We start from the raw sequence: 26,623 nt of genomic DNA, 5'->3' as shown, positions 1-26,623 counted from the left end.
ACGAAGAAAATCATATACGTCTTTCATATTTGCTTCAGTACTGCTGTTTAATACACTGGTTAACATAATGCATCTCTACTCATCTGACAGTGATAACAACTGCAGAACCTCCCTTTCAAACACTGATGCTGCATTTATACTGTAATTCTTCTTGGCTGTGAATAAAGTTGTTATTATTATTAGAGCAAATTAGAAAAGATGCATTGCTGGGACCAAGGTAACGAAACCGAGGAATGTTCATTTCACATATGAAATACATGGCGTCAGTGAAGGAGCTGAGACCTGCTTTGGTTTAGAGCTTCGATCACTCGGCAACCTGACGGGAGTTAAAGGATGAAGTCTCACAAAGGTGCAGTTTGATGTCGCAGCAAAACACAATGTAACGCAACAGAATTGTGTAACTTAACAAACCGTGATACCGGCCAGAGTCTGATCTGTTCTGTTTATGTTTTGCTGCCAACGAGGTTGTTTTCACCCCTGTCCGTTTCTTTGCTGGTTGGTTTGTTTGTTTGTGAACAAGATTACAGAAAAACTACCAGACAGATCTCCACAAAACGTGGTGGGAGGATGTGGTGTGGGTCAGGTAAGAGTCCGTTAAATTTTAGTGTGGATCCAGGAACTTTTTCCACTTTCTACACTTCCTACATGTCTCTTGATTTGTCAGAGATTCATTTATGGAACTTCATGTTAAAAATCAGACATTACGTTACCGGGACTGATATTTATAAGTGTGAAATTTGGAGCAGATCCAAATAAAAATCAGGATCTGATGAATTTAAATGTGGTTTCATAAAGAGGCTTTGGAGGAGGTCTAAACTTTACTGAGTGCCATTCTAGTTGGACCCATACCAACTGAATGTCAGTACCATTTTCTTTATGATACTACCAACTGTGGGAAAATGAAGTCTCGTAAAATGAAAATTGTAATGAAGAAATAAGAAGCTGAGGGTTGTGGGAATGCAGTCAAATTTGATGCTAGAAACGTTTCAGCAATATTCCCATTCACCTTGCCCAGTTCATTTAACAGTTGTTCCTCACACCCACTATTATGAGTTGATTCAACTCCAGCAGGCCAATTCAAAATTTAAAAGGTTTATTATACTAATTTGTGAAACAATTTACTTCAGGACCTTTCCCTCAGCAGTGGAGACTCATTTTTTTTAAGACACTGCGACTGATTACAAATGCATGAGGTGACACAATGGTACAGTACATAACTGAACGACGTACGTTTAAAAGTATAAAAAAAAAGAAAAGTCAAGGGAGAAAATTCCATAAGTCACTGGATATAGAAGAAATACCAGCATTTTTCAACAGATTTTCTAAAGTCATAATATCATACTTCTTCATTATTCAGTTTTAGAGGAATAATGTTTTTCCTGATATGACCTGTAGACACTAGTGGCGTCTTTTCAGCTGCTATAGAAAAGAGCTTCAGACACATAATGCCAAGATTCACACAATTGTGTTTTTATTCTTCCCAGTTTACACACTACTGAATCTAAAAGGGTTACGTTCAGTTTCAGATTATTACGGCCATGTTCAGTAAATAAATTCAAAGTCCTGCAAAACTGGGTTCTTGCTACTTATTTCGTAAAAATATGTTTTCCCCTTAATTTTGATAAAATTACGACTTTATTCTTGTATTATTGAGTTTCTTCTCAATTACGACTTCATACTCAAAATTTTAGGAGTATTTTTTTCTTCAACATGGCCCTAATCCTCCATCGTAGTTTTTCAGAGTATCTGAGGGGTTGAGAAATGCTGGTAAGCCTTATATGACTTTTAACTGGCTATGTGTTGTGTTTCTAAAGTCTGCGCACAGTGTCCGTCTTGGTGGTTGGACACCTTGTCGATATTCAAGTACTCTCCTATAGTCCTCTCGGGGGAGTAAAATAAATTAGATGCTCTTTGAACTGCCCTGCAGTTGCAATGTGACCTGCAATGTGACCGGCAATGATAAAACTGAAGATATAAAAAACACATAATGGTATCAAAGTAAAAAAAACAAAACAATGTGAGCAAAGACGTTTAACCTGGTTGCTTGATTTCATATATGTTTCAATGTTCCAATGCTAACAACAAACAAATACATACTGTAGTTGCCCAGCAGTCTATGTGCGCAGATACCAAAGTAAAAAAAACACAAAATAAAAAATATATAAATGCTGTAATCTTAATTCAACTACATGAAAAGGTGGTTAAGGACAAAATCCAAGGCCTCAAAGACATAGCATTGAAAAACACATCTCAAACATTTTGTAAAAAACCTTCCATTTAACATCTGTACACTTCCCTGACACTGTCACTGTCATCTCTTTATTTGAGGGCTGGAATCTGTTGGGTTCGCATGTTGTCGGAGAAACAAAACAAAAAGGTGGAAAAAACGAAACATTTCTAAACAAATTTCATGTTTTCTTTTCTTTTCCTTTTAACAACACGACTGATTGAATTTGCTTGGAAATCAAATTCCTCAAAACCTCGCTCCAATGGAGAAATGGAGTTTAACCTGGTTACCTTCCATGTACAACCTGCTTTTCAAATTCATTCTCAATAACAATGGCATAACTCAGTAGTTGATTCAAATTAAACAAGTTTCATCCATTGCAATACTCTTCTGTGGACTTCCCTGTCCCAACATGCTTTGCTGTCCAGCAACAATCCTCCCAACACAAAGTTAAAGTATTTCTTGTTCATTCTGTATGGAATGAAATGTGAAGTCAAACAGACTGGTGCTCTGTAGGAAATTAGCTTTTGCAATGATTTCACTTTAGCACTTGAAACTGTATCGTGGACATCGAGGTTAGTAATATTTCTTTATAGCAACTGTCTTTGGTATTAAAACTTTTTCAGCCAGCAGAATTGATCCATGCTTTGTGGTAGCATGTGTGAAACGACTCAACTGTTTAACTTGACACTCTCTCCCATACGAGAAGAACAACAGAGTGACTGGGATTCAAAATCTTTGGCTTATAGCAGGAGTATCTTTGGCCCAGGTAGAAGGTTGACGGCCTTCAAACTGAAAGAACTGGTCAACAGAGCTGTAAGTCTGTTTATCAAAGCCAGGGTGTTTGGGGGGGTGGGGGTGGGGGGGCTTTGTCTGTGAGATTCAGGGTTGGAGGCTGGGTGGGGGGCGCGATGGTGGTGGACAGGGAAGCCCAGGGGGCGTGCGGGTCGGCGGCAGACCTGGGGGTACCGGGCCTGATGGGGGCGATCTGGCAGGAGGGCTGCTGGAGGTGGGAGACGAGGAGGCGGTGCGGGTCAGGGGTTGGTAGTCCGGTGGCGGCGCCGAGGGCGTGTGGATGGGAGTGCGAGGCGGGGCCTTGGCTGCTGCTGACTCGTCCTTCACTCTTGTGAAGTTGATGCAACGACCCTGAAGCAAAGAAAGGACACATGTTTGATTTTAAAATGTACAAGTAATTACATTATTTTAGCCGCTTTCGAATGAAATGTCTTAACAACAGCTGGATGAACTGTGCTGAAATTTGGTGCAGATTCATGGTTCCCAGAGGATGAATCCTAATGGTGATTCCATGACTTTTCATGTACGGCCATCATTGGGTCAATTTTGTTACCTATCCAGTAAAGATAGTGACAGTAACATTATACCTGAAGGAATGAATGCACAGTATAACAGTTAAGTTATATTAATGTAGAATCAGTTAGAGAATGCAAAAGATACAATCTAGTGACAACGTATGGGCACAAACACAGGTTTGGGCTAAGAAGACAGTGACATCATTCGACCACAGGGTCATGGTACGGTCAATGTTCTTTGTATGTGTGTCTGTGCCCATTTCTGTGTGTGTGTGTGTGTGTGTGCGGCCAGCTGGTGTTCCAGATTACATTTAAATCCCCACTTTCGACGACCCATTCCAAATGATCCCGGTTAGTCTGATGTTCTGTCGCGACAAACGTGACTCTCTTAACAAAGTCCTCGTCCTCATGATGGGACCGGATGAAGGTGGAACATGGGGAAGGATGGGATTAGATGCTGAGACTGGTGTGTGAGTTTGAGGGTGGTGGGTTGTGACAGGTCAGTAGGTTGGGGGGGGGGTATGTATTGTATGTATATTGCATATTGCTTGATTTTTATATCAGTTTTACAATTTTCTCTTTACATTTACAAGCTGTATTTACATTTTCAATTTGGAAAAGGCTTCGTTGAGCATGTTTGTAGTTTTTATAGTAAAAAATACACTTTTGTTAATATTGGACTCTGGGTGTTTTTAATATATTTTGGAGTCCAATAATGTGCTATCTAAATTATAAAGTGAAACCAAAACTAACTAGTTCAAATGTAAACAATGACACAAAGACATGAACCTTAAATTCAGACTTTTCCTTTTCCCTAAAGCTACCAGAGACCATCGAGAATTAGCAAAGTGTCTGTCTCTAACACAGTATATAGTCACAGAGAGGCCATGTTTGGCAGAAATTCAATGAAAGCGGTCATAGAGGACACATTCCAGTTATCCCCACGGCTAAATTAGCAGACACAAAAGTTGAATAAACATAGGGGGGAAAAGGATGAGAATGTGGCAGTGACCTCCAGTTTCTGGTCTGTCGCCACTTATCCAGTCTGGTGTTCCAAGACGTCAATGTGAGGATCTAGTCAGATTCTTTAATACTGTATTCTGGCATCATGGAAACACCCGTGGAGCGGAGATGTGCGTCTGCCTTCTTTTTTAACACAAATGAATTCTCTGAACTTGGCTCCGCTCCAGACAGGATTTATGGAGAGACCAACGAAAGATGACTTCGTTTTCAGCTGTTAAAGATTGAACCTACTATGGGTTAAACTAGTTGAAACCAATAGTTATGTGCTTCGCTTTAAGTACATTGTTCTGTTAGCACCCAGCTGTGGTCTGGAGCTCTGCATATTTTCCTGAATTGAAAAAAATAAATAAATAAAAAGCCACGCTCACTCATTCTTTCACGCTGATCTCCTCAAATGTCTGCAGTCTCACCAAGGTCGTAAAATGGTCTAGGCAAAGTGTGTGTTTGTGTGTGTGTGTAGGACACATGGGTAGTTGGTCGATGGAGACAGCCTTGGCAGTCGTCTGCCTTAGGTATTACCTCATGTCCTTTAGCCAGCTAAATGCTCCCCTGGGGAGGATTTTGTTTATGTGAATGAGAGAGAGAGAGAGAGACTGTTGAGTGAGGACTAGCTCGCTCTACCTCATACTGTACTCTCTGACGTCAGGGTGAGGGTTTGGTGGTTTGGTGACGCACTAATAGTGGCTAACTCTTATCCTTAAATTTAGACGACTTCATCCTAGTGGCTTCAATTCTAGTCTATCTCTTGTGAACTCTTTAGTTATGTTGTATACAATATAAAGGGAGGTCTAGCGGGTCGTCCACCAGTGTGTGTGTGTGTGTGTGTGTGTGTGTGTGTGTGTGTGTGTGTGTGTGTGTGTGTGTGTGTGTGTGTGTGTGTGTGTGTGTGTGTGTGTGTGTGTGTGTGCGTGTGCAGTCTACACAGTATATTAACACTACATGAGAAGAGATCAATCTTGTAATATTGTAGCTGAATTACTTTGCATGAACCAGCTTCACCAGTTATTATCCCAGGTCCTGAATGCCATTTGAATGCTCACTAAACCACAGTTATATATGTCTTTATGTACTTCAGTAACAGTCTGTGTATTGCGCAATCCCGGAAATAATGAATGCATTTACACAGTTATATCTGTTACTTTCAAATAAATGTGTCTTAGGGCGCTTACACGCCGACCTTGTTTGGCCCAAACTTTTGGATTCTTTTTTTGTTTAGTCTGAACCAAGTAACAGGTGGGAAAGGAGCTTAGGTCCATGGTCCCGATGAACACACTCAAAGTTAGTCTGATGAAATGATGTGGTCACAGTCTGGATCAAACTGAAACAATTAGACAAATTGCAGGAAGTTTAAACATCAATAAACATTAGAAGAAATTACAGACTTGCCAAGGCTCACAGAATTGCTTGCAGTCTTCGCCTCTGCGTAATATAACGTGACAAGGACGTTGTTGTTTTGCACATTCGAACATGCAGCTGATGTTGGTTATACGAGTCATAATACCACGCAAAGATACTAAAGTGACAATCAAATTAATGACATTTATTTTCTCCGTTCAAACGTATGCTCCATAAATTTATAATACAAATATTTAAACAAGGTTAGCAGTTAACCTCTTGTCACCACGTCAAACAAACCACCAGGGTGAAATGCAAGATACAAAGCAGTTTGAGTTCAGGGTAAATGTGGTTTTCACTGCAAGAGTTCACTCTGCACTAAAACAAACACTGAGGCTAAAATCTCATGACTGTGCTGTACAGGCCAGATTCAAGCAAAGCATTTAGCTGTTGTTGAGGCCATTGGCACAACGATGAAAGGCACCATGGTAACCGAGCCACCAGTCAAGGATCTAGACTGACGTCTGCCAACTTGGCCTCATGTAGGAAGCGAGTCCTCCCATTAATTCAACAGTCTAGCAAGCTTTGGAGCGTGAGGCTACACCTACACAACATTTAACACCAAATAGCTTTTCAGTTAACACCTAAACAAAGGAAAAAGGTGCCCTGCGTTTTCCCCCCCACTCGTTTCGAAATGAGGCCGGGCCTGCTGGCCTGAAAGATGTTTCTGCCGCTTCGTTACAAACTGCAAATGACTTGAGGGGGCGACATCATTAGAGTGGAAAGAGACAGACAAGTTCTTCTGGGAAAAAATGAATTGCGTCATGCTGTCGTTGCTAAAAGCTTTGGGGAGAGGGAAATTTGTCGACAAAAGAGATCAAATCCCAAACCCTTTTTAAAAAAAAAAAAGATCTTACTGCCACTTTGCTTTGGTAAAGATGTAGTCATACAGTAATGACGGCAGGTTTTTTGTCTCATGTGTCTTCGGTAAAGCTGAAAACTTATCTGGTGGCAAATCCTGTCTGTATACCTGCTTGCCAGGAAAAACACTCTTAAATGTGGAATTCCCGTTAAAAAAGATCATTGGAACATTTTCTGCTAATAAGGCATGGTTTTTACAGGAGCTTAGGACGGGAACTGATCAGCAGGAGAGTTGGTTGTGAGGAGAGGAGGAAGAACTGAGAAGATGTGGGCATGTGAATTGCTTTTAAAATGCCAAAAAGGAATCCCACAATTTATCTTTACCATGTACCACCACATTTCCCAGTGCCCATTAGGGCTAATGAAGGGGGAGTTGTAAAGAATTACCCAAACATTTTAACAATAAAACATTTGATAAATGTGTCGGGGAGATTTAAAACATCCCTCGAGAGCTTCTTATCTCAGTGAACTTCCATCATCTCTCCGCATCTGACACATCTAGGGCTGTTTGATACAAAGGGCATTAAAACTAAACCATGTGGCTGATCCCAAAAAGAAGAGAGAATCTTTAGCGGCTTACCCACACACACACACACACAAACAAATCAGACAACTCAAGGATGTTTCTGAGTGCTAGCTGCAGTTTCGCTTTCTATGTGATTCATAGCACTTAATGTGAAGCAGGTGTGAGACGGGCTGAACGGGATGGCGACGATGTCAGCCAGCGCAGGAACAGTGAATGAAACGGAGAGACAGTAGGAGGGAGGACAGGATGAGTAATCCGTGCAGATGTCTGAAACATTTTCAAACGCCAGGGCAGTTTTATAACTGAGCCACGCTGGCGCAGGGTAACGGGTTTCTGAGGCTTTTTATGTGTCCCTCAGACAAAATGTTACACACTTGACTGTACAACTGAAAAATGTACCCTCTGTTACTTGATTCAACATTAATGTAAGTGTGTGAGCAACTGTCATGTTAAAGTGATGTGACATGGGACTGTAGGAAGAGCCATACTATATGTATACAGCTGAGGTACTCACATGATCCCCGGGCTGGGGTCTCATCAGAGAGACCTGGTCATACCCGCGGCGAAACAGAGCCCAGATAGCATCCAGTTTACCCTGGGGACGGAGCAGAGGGAGAGGATTAACAGCTGACCACATCTGGACACCAAACTTCCACAACACAATCCATAACTTAATAAAATCCTATTAACACTGATTCTACTGTTCAGTGGTTCTTAGTCAAACAAATGTTAGGGCAGCTGACTGTGCAGGTTAGTTCTTTCCTCTCCGGTTGAAGTGTTTGAGTTACTTATTAGTCACTACAGATAAATTCATGACTTCTGTTAATATTTTTTTGTCCAGCACTTGTGAATCTAGTACACAAACGCATGAGCCTCTAACTCCCTACAAATAAGTGTCTCTTTCCATAAATGAAGCAGTTAACAGTTTCCTTTTCTCAAATGGGCCAATCTTACAACCCTTAAATAGAAGCACCGCCCTGCTGGTGTATGCCTCCACCCACCAGTACAGCATAATTTCTTTTCCAGACACATGAGGTCACACTGTTACCTTTGACCACTGAAATCTAACCAATTAATATTTGCGGCGTATGTACTGACAGACACCCGTCATCATGCCTCCAGCCACTGGCTGTTGCCGGAGTGGAGGCATAAAAAAAACTGAGCAAGAGCTTACTTTAAATACACAGGAGAGAAATGACGATCCCAGCAGTAACAGAAACAATAATTCAGAGCACATGTATTTCAATGAGACCTGCATTAGGATGATACTAAAGCTCATTTGAGACTAAATCTGCTGGAGTGAAATGATAAAGGCTGGGATTTGCTTCTTATATCAAAGGAATGAGGTGCTGTTGAGATGTTGCTTGCTCTTCAACTCATGTGAAATCTTACACTAAAATATGTCTTAAGCTGTAGAAATACACGGCTGCACAGGAACCGAGCACAGCCAAACCCACAGAGACGAGTCAATGTATGAACCCTTTTCCTACAATGACTGTGATGTATGGATGGTGTAAAATGTCAATATGAATCACTGCAGTGCTGTCTGTGGGGCTGTGGCATATTAAAATGCAGCCCTCTAAGTTGTAAGGTCGCCGTATGTACAGATAACAGTGCTGCTACTGTATAAAAGGCCCGAGCTGCAGCACAGAGCTGTATTGTAGTGTACGATTGAAGCACAAACAGCCCTGACGCCAAGTCTAATAATGTCCGCCTGTCTGCACGATATGTTACAGTACTAGCTACGTATGCACACTGATAGCTGTTGAGTTTTGTCCTTATGCCACAAACTACACAAAGACATGAGCTGAACAGACTTTATCCCTCCCTGCTGGCTTGTGAAATCTTTGCAGCTCCACTTGCGGTGCATTTTCATGCTTCAATTTCAGCCCAAGGATTTCAGGCTCTGCAGTGGGTTGAGAAGATTTCGCCACCCTCAGTTATTTGAAACTCATGTGGGCATGGGGTCAAGAATGCAAAGTGGTCAAACTTTAAATGAGGCAGATTTTTCTCCTGAGTTCCTGAAAAGCTGGTGTTTTGTTTCAGGACTGAAGGATGCGCTTAAATGCTCGTATCTATATGTCCGTGTTCTGTATTTTCTACAACACAGTGCCACATTGTCTGCTGGTCCTGAGGGAAACTAAGGCAGTGCTTACCCGGATGGGCGTGTACCACTTCCGGTTCTGAGTGGGCTTCTTGTTGTGAGCTTTCTTGGGTTTGGGCTCGAAGGGTTCGTACTCCTGCTCCGGCATTTTCACCACAGCGTTCTTCGGCTTCTCCAGCTTAGCTCCCTCCTCGGTCGAACCCTTTCCTCCCCAACGCACCTACAGACAACAGGCAACACATGAATACACCACAGAATACAAGTAGTGAGTGTTACCTAAACTAGTCTAATTTCCATCTGCTATTTTTGAGTCGTGCATCCAAAGATCGCCTATTAGCATCATGCATGTCATTCTGTCACCTCCATCCTCTTGATCCCTCCAATTCCTCTTCCCCCATAATATGAGGCATCCACAGTGGGCCACTTCTTCTTGGGCAGACCATCTTCATCATCGGACTCCTAAATCAAAAATAAGGACATAAAAACAGATTTTTTTATTTGCTGATGCACTTTTAATAATGGAATTAAGGGGAAACAAGTCGTGGGCTACTTGAGCCCTCGCTTTTTTAATTGAGCCTAAATTCCACTGCCCCACAGCCACGTCACTCTCTTTCCCATGAACAGTGAGAACACAAGATTTCCATCTCGGAGAAGGGCAAGGTGAAAGGAGGACTTCTGCCCCCTCGTCCATGACATTCATATGAAATCATGTATATTACTTATCAAGTAATTTTGTGGTTTTAAATCCAGTCCACACCTGCAAAAACATATTGGTGGGATAGCTAAGCTTGACTGTAATCCCTATTACATCATTTCATCCTGAGATATTTAGATTCTTTTTGTTTTGTGTCTGTCTCGTGTTAGAACAACAACATCAATGTGCCCACTTACTCACAGTGAATCCTTCAGATGATCTCCTGCTGTGTTCTTACATGGTTTTTACTAGGGGTTTGACGGGAAAAACCTCTGAGAGTGTGTGTGTGTGTGTGTGTGTGTGTGTGTGTGTGTGTGTGTGTGTGTGTGTGTGTGTGTGTGTGTGTGTGTGTGTGTGTGTGTGTGTGTGTGTGTGTGTGTGTGTGTGTGTGTGTGTTTTGACTCACAGGCTCAGGAGGAGGTGGAGGAGGAGGTCCTTTGATTACCTGTGGAAGAATAAGACACATGTTCACTTCTCTTTAACACTGGCACCTCTCATAGGAACTTTTTGTTGTGACCCCCTGCAGAGCTTATAAGCCTCTGGGCGTCCAGCCAAACCCCTTTGAAGCTCTTGATAATTTAATACTGGCGACTTCCTGCGTGTAGTTTTTTGTTTCTTACCACAGTGCAGCAGAGAGGCCAGAACCACCACATGAAGAGCATGGCCAGCAGAAGGAACAGCACCAGCAGGGTGATGAGGAGAATAGTGCCATCGAACTGGTGAGAAGATGGACATGGAGGTTGTACATTATTATAACAGCACCGAGGCTGACACAGATAGATACAGATAGACAGATTTCAACTACAAAAAAATGGTTTTAAACAACCTTTCATGAGTAGCAGCATGAGTTCATGAGTTGTGAGGTGTTTGCTCACATATATCCACTAACTCCACATATATCTGGATGTGGAACACATATCTCGAGAAGTAGAATTTGGTGCAATTTGGACCAAGGATATGTTCAATATTAATAAACGTTGAATAAATAGACAACCAGCGCTCTGTAGCAGCAGCGGCTGGGACTCATCAGCGCAAGCGACATTCTTGACAACAGCAACAACAATTGATTATCCGGTTCGGGCTTATGCGTGCTGATTCGAGCAGAAATTTAAATAAACACGTGAACAGCTCTTGGTGCAGCAGCGGTGGTGCAGCTTCAGGGTTCTGGGGACTGGGTCCTGCAGCAGCTCTTTACTTGCTGCTGCTAAATTACTACAGGTCACTTTAACAGTTCCATAAAGAAATTTAGCTATTTAGTAGCAGTAGATATCCAGTACATGCAGCACGTAGTAACAGTATAACAGTATTAATATGAAGCCTGCAGACTGAATTTCTTTCTGACATGTTTTTCTCGATGACAGTGGTTCATGTCATTTGCAGGCATCCGTCCAAACATGGTTCCCATTACAGACCACAGATGATGAGCACATGTGGTTAAACTTTAATTTATCTATCTGGTGGCAAAGACTTGAGGGGGACGGTTTATGTGAGCTCACCAGTGGGGGGGCCATTGCACATCACCGGAACCAAAGCTTGTGAGGTAATGGTTTCGTGAAAAAATTCAGACAATTTGAGCAGTGGCCACATTTACGTTCTGCTGCTTTTGCACATACTGTATGAAGTGTGTGTTCCCCCCCCCCCCCAAACGAAATGGACATGTTTTATGGGCAAACTACAAAGACTGATCCCCCTCGATGTGGCTGTTTGACAGTGTTGGGAGGGGTTGTGAAGCTTTTCTTAATCCTTGATTTATACATTGCATGTTGTTTATTGCACCAGGCCAACCCATATCGTGCCATCCCGAGCCTCGTGTCACTTCAGCCTATATGGTTTAGTTTAGTGGCGAGAAGCAGCTAATTGCAATGGTATGTCTAATTGAGCTCTGTACATCACGAACCACAACAGAGCAGCGTGAATTCAGAGTTTTCGTGTATATGATGTCAGATGGACCGAGGGGGAGACAGCTTCAAAGAGCATATTGCTTTTTGGCAGGGTGGGAATCTTTCTTAAATTACATTTTGTTTGATTTGTTTTTGGCGCAGGGAAGCTCCACCCTGCTTCACGCTGATCCAGTTAAGGTCCACACCTGGGACCTTTACGAGTCACTGAGCCGATCTAGCAGTGATGACTGTTACAGGATATGCCTCTATTTCGCTTTTAGCTCGGCGGCATCAGAGTCCTGAACTTGTTTCTCTAACCTCGAGAGTCCTGCAACCCTGAGGGTTGTTCAGATTGTCCTTTTTTTGGGTTGGATCACTTCTACAAACCCCCTGTGGTTTGGCTCCCAAGAAGGGGGAAAATAAGACAATTTAGAAAGGAAAGAAGAAAGAGGTGAATGAGGTGAGGAAACTCACTGCAGAGCTGCAGAGAGCAAAACAACAGGCTTCTAAGAACAGTAGGTTAGAGATGGAGGTTGCAGAGGGTAAAAGAAGACTGGAGACCACATGAAATAGAAGAAAGGAGATTACTAAATCTCAAGAGTAAACCCCAAATATTATCTTCTAAAAAAGCATTTGAACATAATATTACAAAGTCCAGCCCTTTCTTTGCTTGTCCCGGAATTTTTAATGCTGCTCTTCGCTGCATCTCCTTAGTGAACTTTGCATGAGTCTGGTCAGTTTTACCATGACGGAAAAAAACTATTTTTGATTACGCTTCTAAAGTGCGACAGACGCAAAAATGAAAAAAACAAACAAAAGAAAACAAATATCGTATCGTATGGCTCATACACGTAGAAGACACTGACGAAGATGTCAAGAGAGTTTGTGGTGATAAGAGCGAACATCGGTGTCTATGTGTCAAAAATAAAATCACGTCATCGTCTTATGTTGGCGCTGCGATAGGCTGGCGACCTGTCCAGGGTGTGAAGATTAAATGCCGGCAGATTGAATGCATTAATCAAAGATGGTATATAAAGCTCACACTTACACACTCTGTGGTGGTGACGTGCACATTGCTGCTGATGAAGGACAGACCGTCGTTCATGCTCACTTGGAGATAAATCACCCTGAAACAAAACGAGACACACACAGACACACAGACACACACATGATTGTGTCAGTGATGGGATAACATCTCTGTAACAGATGTAACATTGTCAGTTCACACTAGGTTTGTTTAGCTCAGTTCATTTAGTCGTTTCCTCCTCTGTTAGAACATGTGAAATAATGTCACCGAACCGCCAGCAAAATGTGAGGTGGTTAAAAATTAGAAAAGCATTTGAAATAATCGGAATAAAAACCCACCAAAACATACAGGATTAATGACAGGCAGGATTTTCATGCTGAAAAGAAAATTATTTTAGGCTGATGCTCATATTAACTTATCTGTCTAATCTGTGTAATAATTCCCATGTTGAAATTGGTGCGATTTGGAAACGTGATACATTCAATATTAATAAACTTTGTAAAAGACGTTGGTGGTGACAACAGCACCATCACCACAACGACAAGTGATTCTCCAGTTCAGGGTTCTGTGTATTGAGTCGAGCTTCACTGAAGTTTGAATAAACAGGTATGCAGCAGTGGTGGCACAGCTTCATGGTTCCAGCAGCTGGTCTTCACGTTACTGGTGGTCACTGGTTCAGTTTCAGAAAGAAAAACTGCAACCAGCATCACCACAGGCACAGGCCAAGCAAACAGCTCATTCCAAACAGTCGGGTTTTGAACGGGCTCTGCCATAGTTTCTTCTTATGTTTCAGAAACTGGAATCTGATTATTTAAGACTCTTTGAATCTGCCAAATCTCTAACCTGACCTGAAGTGTCAGGTTAGAGATGGAAACTCTGTCCAATAAAAAAAGCTACTCAGTAAGTCTTGGGACCTTTGTTTACTTCAGTGAGTCCGGTTTCACCCCAAATGAACCAAATACCCAAGTTTTTCAATGTGGCTAAAAACACAGAGAGAAAATAGAAAAACAAATTGCAGGTGTGACTCAGTGAGCCACACTGCAGAGGTCAACGGAGGAGAGGTGCATTTGAACCAACTGGGAATGAAACGAAAAACACATGACCTGCCTTAGTGCGTTTTATGGCTGTGGCCAGGTTGTGTGTTTTTTTTTTCGAGACATGACACCATATTAACTGCATCTAAGGAATGAAAACAATCTCTCACAGCCGCTGCAAACTTTCCTTTAGTGACACTGAGTTGCACAATGTATGACAAAATACTCTCTGGATTGGAGCCTCCTGAGGTTTTTGGAATGGCAAGAGTTTTTCTTGATGGTCTGAATCCTTTTCTCCTTCGAGTGGTGGAAAAACAATTCTGAGAATTTAGTATGACGTCCTGTTGTTGTTCGGTTCTTAAAAACATGTGGATGAAAGGAGTTCTTTCCCTCCCCCCGTCGCTCTTTTTTGGTCAAGGACCAGGTGGATGTGAATGAGGTCTGGCAGATGGAAAGCAGAGCATGTGACCGATAAACCTGTCTTTACTCTGACTCTAAGAGCTGTCTGGGTTGAAAAGAAGGAGCAAGGAGGGAGACAAGAGTTGGGTTGGTGGGTAAAATTCATTATCGATAGCACGCGCAGCTCGTTGATGATAAACAGCTGGCTACCAAAGGACTGAGACTTCAAGAGCTAAAGAATAAAAAATAAAAAGCACTAAAATCGAATAAAGCCAGTTTAGGTTAAGAAAACAGACAGTTTGTTATAAATGGAATAAATCTCCTCCAACATCCCAACATGGCCGACTGTGCGTGGTAGTGATGAGGCAAACGAAAAGTATTTCTTGATTCATTTTTGGGAGGATCTACCCTCTTTATTTTGAAGGACAAAAAGGACATACGAATAAATAAATAAAAATAAATAATTATTTAGTTATTTGTTGTTCTTTGTACTTTAGAACTTTTGAAATACTTTAGAACTTTTGATTTATCTTGTTATAACTTTAGATTTTTCTTTTGTACAACTCATTTTTGAATATGCTGACTTTTTGACATTTGGTTTGGATCTTTGGTCATATTGTTGGTTTTTGTATTTTTGTATTTATATCTCTTGTTTGCATTTTGGATTTGTTACTTCCTGTTTTACTCTGAAGCTTCTAGCTGTGTCTCTCAGGGGCTGCATCCTTCGGAGGTTGCATTTGAAGACTTGGCCCACGAAGGAGTCGGTCTCCGTAGGCCACGTCTTCCGAAGGCTTTAGTCCCTGAATTTGCCTGCCACTAGCCTGCCTGATTCACTTACCTGCCGACTGAGGGCCCGGTCACACATACACAAATGTATGGACCACTTGTGTACAGTTTGGCTTTTACCAATGTCCTCACACATCTGGGCACCGTAGTTTTTAGCAAACATTGCACAAGCAGTTGTAAATGTAGTATTCGTTGGGGACTAGTTTCTATGGCGGACTGACACAGCTGGTTCTGCATTGAGCGTTTATGGCAGCTTAATGTGGGAAAAAAATTACAGAGTCCATGTTGGGCAACAATGGAACAATAAACTTAATTAGAGTTTAACTAAGCCGGCAACACTACAATTAATCCATTGTTGGTTTTTCTCTTTTTGATAATGGAAATATAAAACTTTACAAACCTTATAATTTTATCTTTTATAGGGTTATATATGTCTCAGAGGAGAAAGGATCCTAGCACATGACACTAATTTGAATGTCTATATTTGTTTAAGTCCCTTTATTAAGGAAATAGCTTTCAGTTTTGTCTTTTTCATGTTTGGTTTGAGTTACATTTTGATTAAGTGAAAGTCTTTATCTTTACTGGTACAGTTCAGTTGTTCCTCGGCTTTGTTACTCCTCCAATCACCTTGGTTTTCCACTTTGATTTGTATTGACGATTGAAGGAAGAGAAAAAGAGATGTAAGTGGTAAAAAGACCAGTGTGAATTTGAGGAGGAGGAGAAAGTAGTGGGGAGGAAATGTTTGTTGTAGAGCACAGTGTCTGACAGCTCTTGAGGAGGGAAATGAAACAGACAGGGCAGATGGCTCAAGCATGAACTGACGCACACACACACACACTTGAAAGAGACGGTGCACACACACATATTCATCTGCCATTCATTAGTCGGAGTGGGTCACCCTGCCTTAAAAGAAAAGTCTATGTTAAAGCACTTAAATATGGGCCCTGACATAGCCTGCATTATTAACAGTGGTTGTCTTCTTCTTGTATACGACCGGCAAAACATAACATTATGTCACATCCAGATGTTTCCAGCTGGATATATTTAGGCAGTCTAATGCCCTGTCCACAAGAAGGCGGAGATTTTACAAGATTAACTTTTTCCTCTTTGTTTGAGCCTCTCACACACAAATGGTGTTTTAAGTCACTAACATTGAGATTTTAACAAGCTCCTTCCAAAGTTGAGATTTTCAAACACTGGTTTCTGTATATCTGTGTGTACATGTAACTAAAGTGTTTCGGAAACAATGACATCACAGTTAACGAAGGTGGACGGAGATTTTTTGTTAAACGTAGGGAAACTATTCATTTAAAATATCTTGTTTTTTATTAGTGTAGACGAGGCCTTAAACATCAAGTCTTCTTTCTTAAGCTCATATTTTGCACCAGCATGAAATAATTCTATGCCTGAACCTGATCAGGAATTGTAGCCAGTGTGACGTAGCAACAACTGAGAGAATTGACATTGACCACATAAATCTCATCTTTGCTACCAAATATAAATCATTGCTTTATCATACAAAGCCCTACTTAATTTGTCTGGGTTTCAGTGGAGCCATTGAAACACTCTCTGAAAGGATTTTCCACTCTGCTGAGAAGATAGGCTGCATGCGAACCCACATGGCCACACACTTGAAAGGCCGGGGCCCGACTGTTGCAAGGCTTTGATCAGCCAAGACTGGACATGGAGGAAGCTGAAGGAGAGCGGAGGACTGACAGGGGATGAAAGAGGGAGATAAATAAATGACAGATACAGAGAGAAAAATGTGCAGGCGGGCAGACGGGCGGGACTGGGGGGGGAAGGAGTGAGGAGGGGGAACAACCAGCGAGTCGGTGAATAGAGCCACCGTGGCACCAAAAGTATAGATGGAGGCAGAGAGAAAAAAGGAGGGAGGGATGAATGTGGGATTGGAGTCAGGAGGTTAAGTGTTCATGCATGAAGTGATGGAAAGTTTAAGGCAGAAAAAAAAATATACAAAAGCAGAACTGAACTGACTTAACGGGAGGTTTAAGAGAAGCCGAGGCACACAATGTACCGTACGCTCGGTTTCACTGCCTCTCTTCCACGGTATCGATTAAAGCTTCAGCGTCCGAGTCGTCAGTCCAGCTTGTTTAACTCTTTCACCCCTGCAGTTAAAATGCAATCCTTCCTTCTCACACCACAGCAACTATTAACTGTATATGTGATTTATTACATCTGTGGCAGAATAAAATGAAGGAATTTGCATTGTTAATATTACAGGAACCCTTAAAAGGTCAAGAAAGTGTGCAATGAAAGGCCGGTGCTCTCCGCCCCTCTGTCTCTCGTTGTGTTTAAAGTCTTTAACCACCGTCAGCTGAACTATATATTCTGTGGTCTGCTGTACTTTTAGTCCCGTAAAGACTTTAGGTCAGAGAGGTTTAGCGGATTGTTTATGTTGGAACCTGGTTGGGCTCTAAAAGGAGAGTACGTCAGCCGATGAGTGGCAATGTGTGGTGAACGTTCGAGTAGACGAACCTCAGTGGTTCTCACAACCACTCTTCTTCATCCTTTTCTTCAGTGAGCAATAAAACATAGTTGTGATTATGAAAAAAATACATGTTTGCATATCGTCAATAGAACTGATGTTGAACCAACAAACACAATCCCTTTTTTTCTAATTTATCTCAGTCTGAAGCCAACAGTATTACAACTGAGGTCCAAACTGGTGTGTTCTCACAGACAAACAATGAAGCACAACAATGAGTTTTTCATTAGAACTAAAGGGGAACTCGGAGGGTACATACATCCACCAAGGCCGATTGGCCACTTTATAGCCATATTGCATATTGAGATCAGATACAAATACCATGTACACAGAAATACCGCATAGAGAGTGAAAAAAGATCACCCCCTTAAAAATCTCTGTCTTGATTCACGGATCTCAATATGCGCAAAAAAATTCACTTTATCTGTCCACCAAGTCACATCCTGTAGTTTTTGCGTAATCCTGCTAACTAACAAACACACAGACCTAGATTAAAACATCATTGGGAGAAGTAACAAAAATGTTCATACTGTTGACAAAGCAAGGATTAAAGTTTTTTGTCAGCGTGACTCAGGTTATTTTGTATGGATCCTGAAGGCACAGGGATTGTTTACTTGTATTTTTGTATCTATGCTGTTTATGTCAGTTTCAGATGTAACCGTCACTTCCCTACATATGTCACTGCCCACAACATGAACGCAGAGTTTGGACAGAAGGCTCTGTCCATTTCCGTTTACATATCAAAGGTGACCATATTTGAGCCTTAATGCTCCTGTGGTTGCTTAGTCAGTTGCTTATTTACCCATCCAGCAGACAGCAGGATTCATTTGTAATCTCTCTCCAACCACCAAGTCCAATACAGACTTATATTTTTAGCTCTGTTTTGGTTTCCACCTTACTCCTCAGGGAGATACAGCTCGCTGCTGCTGGGTACTTTTAACACCGTGTGTTAAAACACTGCTGTGAGCAGTTCATAGAGCTGTGGAGAACTGTTGGTTGAAAATTCTCTGTGGGTTTTCTCACAGTAAGCAAGTGCAATTTTATCAGCTGAGTCATATTAGACTTGTATGTTTCTGTTTGCTTAGTTTGCAGGAAAGCTACTGTTGTTTCCACTGCTCAGTTCTAATTCAGGACAGAAGCAGGACAAATGCGTGAGGGGTTTACCGCTACATGTGCCGGTGCTCCTACAGAGCCCACTATATTTTGCTGAGCTGTGCTGGGATGTAGAAAAGAGGAATGCAGCCATGGACAGGGATCATAAAAAGAGTTAATGTATGGCAGGCTCCTTACGGTCTGTACATACAGACACGTGTATACATACATGTGTTTCTCTGTATTTGAGGCAAAGAACGTGATCTGAGATGCATGTGGATGCAGTGTGAAATATAAGGTCATAAAAAAAGAGGCACTTACTTTCCGACTTCATCGATGACAGGAGCTGGACACAGTAAGAATGTGTCTTCTACTGTAGCCGGCTTTTCGTCTGGGAGGCAAAGACAGCGTTTTGATAGATGTACTGAATAATAACTGTAAACTACAGACACTATATAAACAGGCAATAGCTAGAGATTGATAAATATAGACTTTAGACAGGGACCAAAAGCTGATATTTTGTATAAACGCTGTGTGTGCATTTACATGTGAGGGTTTTCCTGCCATACAATAAGATGTCTTTTACGAGTCTCACTGCAAATGTGTTATGTTTTCTCCAGAGGTTATTTAGTTGTCCCATACGTTTACATGAGGAACACACAAGTTAATAAAAGATGAGAAAGTGGCTGTACTCACTGACTGTGATGGTATCATTGATTTTGAAGCTGCAGAGCACCTGGTCGATGTTTCTGGCGTGAAGAAACCCGTTTCCTCTCACCACCACTTGGAAAGTCTCTGGTTACACAACACACATTAACAATATTACATTTCAAACACTTGGGGGTCATTTGAAACTGTATGCGTTGTACATGGAGTTTATTTTCATCTCACACCCAGCAGGCCTGTCTTAAACTCCAGACAGTTTCTTACAATGATTCAAGTTAGTTGGCTTGAAAAGTGTCTCCAAAATGAAACTGAGAATATGGGGCCTCAGTCATCTAATCCAAGCACTGTAGTGTGGATCATTAGGAGGGAAAACATAACGTACTATCAATAGAAAATGACAATACAGCAAGAGAAAACGTTATAATAACTTTATTTACTAATTTACAACTCTTTGATGACTTGGTTATGTTTTCACCCCGTCTGTTTGTTTGTTGGTTGGTTGGTTGATTTGTTTGTTTGTACGCAAACACTACAAAATGGATTATGACAAAACTTGGAGGAAGGATAAGGAATGGGTCAGGGAACAACCCATTCAATTTTGGTGCAGATCCAGATTAGGGGGGGGGGATCCAGAATATTTCCCCCCATTTTCTTTAATGTTGTGAGATAGGGCTTCTTATTTTGACATTTTGGGGGAATTTCTGAAGAAAGAATGCAGAGATCTTGATGAAATAAATCTGGCATGTGTAGGGTTATAATATCGGTGAACAGGTGTTGGGTGTACCACAGCGAAATACTCTGATTTATATGTTTATAAACCTGCAGGACTGAACTACAGAGAGTACAACACCTGATGTAACAGCAGGCGAGTGAATACTGTGGAAATTTAATTGAAATACTTTCCCCTTTAAATGGTAAAAGTAATTCACTGCTTAATAAAATGCAAAAGCAGATGTGAAAAACAGTAAAAAATCCTTCTGCTTATGCCAAAAATGTTTAATCAACTTTTATCTGTTCATTTGTGCCTTTTTAATGTTGTTTTGTTAAGTCATAATCTTTCTGTTGGCCTGACAATGAAGGATGTTGTCTAGTTTATAATTCAACTGCAGCCAGTCTAACCACTGCTACTCTCAAACATTCTTTTAATGACACAGTCTGACATTATTCCCACTGCAGGACTCTGTCCCAGTGGGTTTCCTGTGGGTGACCTGGTTGTACATACATGGTCACTTTTCAGTCTGGAATTGTCATTTACTTAAGTGAGGGCAGGAGTGATGAGGTGACCATTAACACAATGACGAGGCTTGGAGAAACGATGAATAAGACACTGACATGTTAACAGCATTTTCTTATTAACCGGAGTGAGGTCATACTTGGAAAAATCCATGATTTTGAATTAAGACATTAGGGGGAATTCTGCCCTTAGTTACATTATGCAGACAAGTATACGTCTTAATCACTTTATAACATCCTGTTGGAGTTTTTAAAGCCTTTTGCAACATTGAAATGTAAAACAGTTACCAACTGCTTGACCACGTATGCCATGGGATGAGTGGAAACAAGTAGTGGGATATCATTTTGACATCGGTCATAATCATAACATGTAAACGCAAATATGACAGGAAATCTATTAGCAACACATGTAAACATCATAATCGAAATTAGTTGGAACATGTAAATCGTGTCCATGTAAACACTGTGTCAGAGCCAATTGGCTATCATCTGACAACAAAGGGACCCAGCTCAGCGTTTGTATGTGTGGGCTTGAGAGTGTGTGTTTCTATCTTCTCACCTCCTGCACACACACTGGACGGCTCAGCTGCCAGAATTTCGATACAGGATTTCTTGATGATCTGCAGCAAAGAATTTGAGTTGAAGAAGAGTAAACCAAAAACACGTAGTATTTTATTGATAAAATAGTGTGTTTTTCTGCTCCAAGATCTTTCTTGGCTCCAACAACCCTAGCCAGCTGTTGCTGGAAAAGCAAATCTTCGCCAAACGGTCTGATGCACTAAAGCTGTTGTAATGTTAAGATTGAAAACATGCATCATCAGCACAGTAAAAGATAAATAAACTGGTTGTTGAGCAGCACCACTGGATATAACTTCCTACATATATCCCAGTGAGAAATTAATGTTTATGTACAGATATTTAAGTCAGATATTTTATATCCACATAAAAAGTAAAAATGATCCTTACTGGCGTAGAGCACATACAAGCTAAACATTTAGACCGGATGCAACATATGCGTGTATATACCTTTAAGACTGCATGCGACTATACATCTATAGTGTAGAGCCAGATGAGGCATGTGCAAGTTTTATATGATGTCATAGTTTTCAAGACATATGATCGATGAAATACATTGTGATTTTCCTAAATAGATAAATAATACTAATAAATACTTTCCTAAATTTCCTATTGACCTGCTGCCCAAGGCTCAGTCGGTAAGAGACATGAGGAAGAAGAAGAGGGAATATCAGAAAGTTTGCCGGCTAAATTGTTTTTTTTTAAACTGTTCACTAAGTTTAGGGAAAATGCAATGATTACAATAAAAGCCAAATGTTTTTCATTTCATGTCTAGATCAACTTTAAAAGGCTGAGGATAAAAAATGTTGTAACCTTTGACACTCCTGTCAGCTCTTCAGAAAACGCTCTGGTTTTGGCTGGTTGTCTTCAAACAACGCTTAGGTTTAAGAGTGCATTTTTATTCAGTGCCTTAGGTCTTAATGGGTTAAATACATGAATGTGGTCATCTGCAAGGCTGCCTGGGTTGTGCACAGAGAAGTGTTAATTTACCGAATCAATGACTCCCCGGAGGGAATGGAAGCCACCCAGGACAGGAAACACATGCTCGATGGTGTCTGCAATGGTGGCCAGCTTCACGGAGAGAATGAAAACAGAGGTGTAGATGGAGGGAAAGAAGGGGAGAAGAATACAGTAATTAAAAAAGAATAAATAAATAAATCAATTACCTGGGAATGAGATGAAATTATGGAAAATGAAATGTCTCCACCATTTTTCAGGAATGTTGGTCTGAAACTATGATAAATGAATAATCTCCCCAATATTCTGGCTGCTATAAGATATTTTCACAACAAGCCCAAATTGGCCTTAAACGTACAGGTGGAGGAACTGTGCTATGTTACATTAATAATCACGCGACATTCACAATCAGGTAATGAGGGGCTTGAACTCCACTTGAGGGAGCTAGTTGAAGCCAACTGTGTCTGATTACTGAAGGTCAACCAGAACAATCCCGCAGCTCTCAGATATCATGGAAATACCTGGATCATCGTCTGCATCATGTTGAAGCTAACGACACACACATCTCTATGTCAATTCTTGTGTGTTGGCGTCTGCAGCAGAACCGAGAACCAGCACAGAGGTACACAAAAAAACACCCAGATTTCTTTTCAGGAAATTTTAAATTATGGGTTGGCCAAATTGCACTGGGGCCACCACACTACAGCTCACTTGCATTTTGGATATTTCCACAGCCCTGGAAACACGTCATTCAGTACATGCACGGTGAATTGTAGCTGGCATGTAGATAATTACAATGAAGCTATAATAAAATACAGATTTGTTGTGTTTGGAATGGGTATTACCTGTGTCTCATTGAAGTCTTTGACACCAACGCAGTACACGATAGCTCCAAGAGACCTGGCTCTCTCTCCCTGTTTTTAGAAAAAGGACTACATTTAATATTTTTTCAGAAAACTGATATTCAAGTGATGGGAGTGTCCCTGCATCCAAAAAGTCACAGTAAATAAGTTAACTTCAAAGACAAATGTTCAACATTTTTAGGGTTAGGGGTCCCCATATTTTTTACATTATATATCAAACTGCAGCAGTTAGTTGAATCAGCCTCCGTATGAAGTTGTTACCTCTTGCTGTGCATCGCTGAGCTGATGCTCCTGCAGCTCACCATCTGTCAGTGCAATAATCACACTGGCCGTGCCTGCAAAAAAATAAGAGCCGTGTTGCAATTTCAGCAAAATGAAGTTTTGCCTAAAGTGAGAATTCATAAAAATGTGTGGTTTGATGCTCACCAAAGTTCTCATGGTAAATCTGCTCATTTGCCTTTAAACAGGAAGATGTTTTCATGTTCAGATTGACAGGAGATACAGAGACGTCATGTTAAAAGAAGTAATTCAATTGATTTTTGCTTTTAGCTAAACAAATATAAAAACATAAAAAAGGCTGACCCTCTGCAATCCAAGATGCATGAATGTGTCTCCACCTGGAATCTCCCTTTTCAGAGCATTCAGCCCCTTTTTGATTTCCACTCTGCAGAGGAGACAGCAGAGCAGATTTGTGATGAAGATACATTTAATCTGCAGTTTTGTCCTATTTGCCAGATTCTGAGGTACTTGATGTGTACTTGATGTTGTTTTGCATAAAGAAAACGTGATAAAAGAGATTTAATGTCAGTTTAAAAAGAGATGTTCTTTCATCATGCGAGAATAACATATTTTAGAGCATAGATTTGTAAGTTAAAGTGAATTCATTATATCAACAGCCTGTATGAGCCATAACTTCATTTACCTGTTTTCTGTTAGTTTCATGATGGTAGAAGCTCTGGAGGAGAAAGTTATGAAGGACATCCTCAGCATTGGACTAGAAAAGAAAAAAAGGGGTGGAACAAGGAAAATGTCAGCACATCCAGTATTCAGCAGCTCACAATTTTTCCAGGAGAGCATATAACACAAATATCTCAACAGATTTACTGGTTACAGATCAGATGTACCAAAGAATGATAGTAACTGCTAAAGGCAAAACTCAACAGCATTTGCTTGCTGGCTGGTGATGAGCCACCTTGCACAACATGGAGTACACATAAAACAAACATTTCTACACCGTCTGATGTTCATTATTTCAATAACATCAAAACTTAGCTGAAGGAAGATGAAAGCGGTATATTGTTTTCCCCATAAAATAACTGGCAAATATTATCTAAGTGATTATTTAGATGTTTTGAAGCTCAACCCCACACTCTTACACACAAAGTGACACCATGAATGGTACCAGCGTGTGGGATTTTGCACCCTGTTCGTGACCATGACTCAGTTGTTGACACTCAAACTATGCCAGAATCCTCAGATGTGAAAATGTTTCATATTTTGGTATTTTTGTTGAAAACTGTATTTAGAAAGAGATTAAACACATGTAAACACACACAACTATCTGATGTGTAAAGTGATGTTTCTGAGAGAAATTAAGTTATTGCAGGTTTGCGATGTTTAAAACTTTCTCATGTTTGTTTCAAACTGAAACTTTGAAGAGAGTTGATTATTTGTGTTGGTTGAACCAAAAGGCTCCAAGTATGGCCATGGCGATACGGACGCAAAACAAAACCACCAATGAGATGAAGGACAGATGCGGCCATTTGTTGAAATATTGCATTTTATTCTGCCTTCGTACCCAAAGGCAGAATACGTTTTAAGGGATTTAATAGAGCTGATTTGCTCAAATATGAAAATAAGATAAGGCCTCGTCCAGCTACAGTGTTGCAGCAGTTTTGTTAGCCTTGTCCATTTGAAAGCATCCATCCCATTGCACAGCATTTATAACACCTTGTCTATCCATCCGTGCATTATCTATGCATCTTATCATTTATGGGCCACGGGGGGGTGGAGTGGGCTGGAGCCAATCCCTGGTGACATTGGGTGAGAGGAGGGGTACATCCTGGACAGGTCGGCAGCATATTGCACAGCCAAAATATAGAGATTAACAACTTTTTACACTCACATTAAGACACCTTGAGAGTCTCCAATTAACCTACTCCCCACATGCAGACACCGCACAGACAGACCCCGGCCGAACTGAAATTCGAACGAAGAACCTTCTTGCTGTGAGGTGACTGTACTACATGAATCAATCTAAAGAAACTGTAAAACCAAGGTCATATACTACAGAGAGACCCCAGCCTGTAGTCACTGCTGTTAACCCCAGACATCAGTGAGGCTATACTGCAGAGACAGAGTGAAGCGGCTCCATAGATACTAAATGATCTAGCATATGGCCAGTTGTAGCTGAAGGGACAGATTGTATTTTACTTCACCAGAGTGACTGGTTTGTAAACTCTGGGTTTCTCTTTAGACATCTACATCTCGGGGCTCCAGGAAGTCGAGTTGAGGCAATAAGAGGCTGTTTCATTTCTTTAGATGAGCAATCCAGTTGTGAATCCTTTCCCATGTTACACTGCAGACAATCCTCCTATGCACTCACAATACATGTTTTAAATCCTCTTACCTTTTGAATTTCTCAGCTAAATTCTCCACAAAGTAGTAGATTTCATCCCAGTGATTCTTCACACTGCCAGACCTAAGAAAAGGACACGGGGAAATCATTAAAATACATTAACAGCTGTCGAAGAAAGAATGTCTGAAGTAAATCATCTCTGAAACAACTTCAAACGAGTTGTTTAAAACAGTTGTGAAATGCACATGTAAGTTTTATTCAAAGCACATGAGAGGAAGAGGAGGAGGAAGAAATATCCCAGAGGTGCTCAGTGCTTTTAATGATATCGTTTGCATAACAGCAGGTAACCTCGATTTATGGTCCTTATTAGCTGGAACACTTGGATAACATGACAGCAGTTGTAAAATATATTTTATGCAGTTTTGTGAGTTACAAACGATTTATTTGTTCGGCAAGAACTCAAACAAAATACCAAGACTTTATTGAATTATATGGAAAAGCATTCTAATCAGAAAAATACTGTTTATCTGTTGAAGGGATATTAAAGTTACATTTTATCAAGAAAATGGACCTTCCTGTTTATATCACAAACACAACTTGGGGGGATAACTGGAGACAGTTTGTCTGCACTACACAAAAGGGGTCTGTAATGTGCTGGTGAGATAAAAGAGGCTGGTAGCACGGTGTGGTGTGTAATTTAGCACCCCCCCTGGATCCAGAATGAATCCCTGAAGGAGGAAACAGACCCCAGTCTCCCCAGGGGAACCTCCATAAAACTGGAGTAGTACAGAAAAACAACTCCCTATGGAGCTAGCCTTATTTCCTCTGGGCAGGGCATGTGTGTGTGTGTGTGTGTGTAGCAATTTTATTAAGCGTGATCATTAAG

At 41.0% G+C, this 26,623-nt stretch overlaps 1 protein-coding gene and 1 long non-coding RNA gene across 4 annotated transcripts in view; one reads left to right on the top strand and one right to left on the bottom strand.

The window, feature by feature from the left end:
- Positions 1 to 1,393: 1,393 nt before the first annotated feature.
- On the top strand, positions 1,394 to 17,228 carry LOC117753262. The gene is made up of 4 exons (XR_004612220.1): positions 1,394 to 1,519; positions 4,992 to 4,998; positions 10,746 to 10,751; positions 17,218 to 17,228. It is a non-coding gene; the product is annotated as an uncharacterized LOC117753262 (long non-coding RNA).
- The window catches only part of antxr1c (ANTXR cell adhesion molecule 1c), a 35,420-nt gene continuing 11,253 nt past the window's right edge, over positions 2,457 to 26,623 (bottom strand). For 2 of the 3 annotated variants that reach the window (XM_034571170.1, XM_034571169.1), the window contains 17 exons: positions 25,789 to 25,860; positions 24,082 to 24,153; positions 23,742 to 23,823; positions 23,586 to 23,616; positions 23,421 to 23,494; positions 23,142 to 23,210; positions 22,330 to 22,410; positions 21,323 to 21,383; positions 19,556 to 19,659; positions 19,186 to 19,250; positions 13,069 to 13,147; positions 10,761 to 10,856; positions 10,547 to 10,585; positions 9,807 to 9,905; positions 9,499 to 9,666; positions 7,857 to 7,937; positions 2,457 to 3,373 (listed from right to left, as the gene is read on the bottom strand). In XM_034571170.1, coding sequence (XP_034427061.1) covers positions 3,110 to 3,373; positions 7,857 to 7,937; positions 9,499 to 9,666; positions 9,807 to 9,905; positions 10,547 to 10,585; positions 10,761 to 10,856; positions 13,069 to 13,147; positions 19,186 to 19,250; positions 19,556 to 19,659; positions 21,323 to 21,383; positions 22,330 to 22,410; positions 23,142 to 23,210; positions 23,421 to 23,494; positions 23,586 to 23,616; positions 23,742 to 23,823; positions 24,082 to 24,153; positions 25,789 to 25,860 — 1,537 coding nt within the window. In that variant the 3' untranslated portion in view covers positions 2,457 to 3,109. Of the gene's footprint in view, positions 3,374 to 7,856; positions 7,938 to 9,498; positions 9,667 to 9,806; positions 9,906 to 10,546; positions 10,586 to 10,760; positions 10,857 to 13,068; positions 13,148 to 19,185; positions 19,256 to 19,555; positions 19,660 to 21,322; positions 21,384 to 22,329; positions 22,411 to 23,141; positions 23,211 to 23,420; positions 23,495 to 23,585; positions 23,617 to 23,741; positions 23,824 to 24,081; positions 24,154 to 25,788; positions 25,861 to 26,623 lie in introns of all 3 variants that reach the window. The other variant, XM_034571172.1, reaches the window with a different exon arrangement.

Source organism: Hippoglossus hippoglossus, chromosome 19 (assembly GCF_009819705.1).
Source record: "Hippoglossus hippoglossus isolate fHipHip1 chromosome 19, fHipHip1.pri, whole genome shotgun sequence".
Lineage (NCBI taxonomy): Eukaryota > Metazoa > Chordata > Actinopteri > Pleuronectiformes > Pleuronectidae > Hippoglossus > Hippoglossus hippoglossus.
This window is presented reverse-complemented; position numbering and strand designations above follow the sequence as displayed.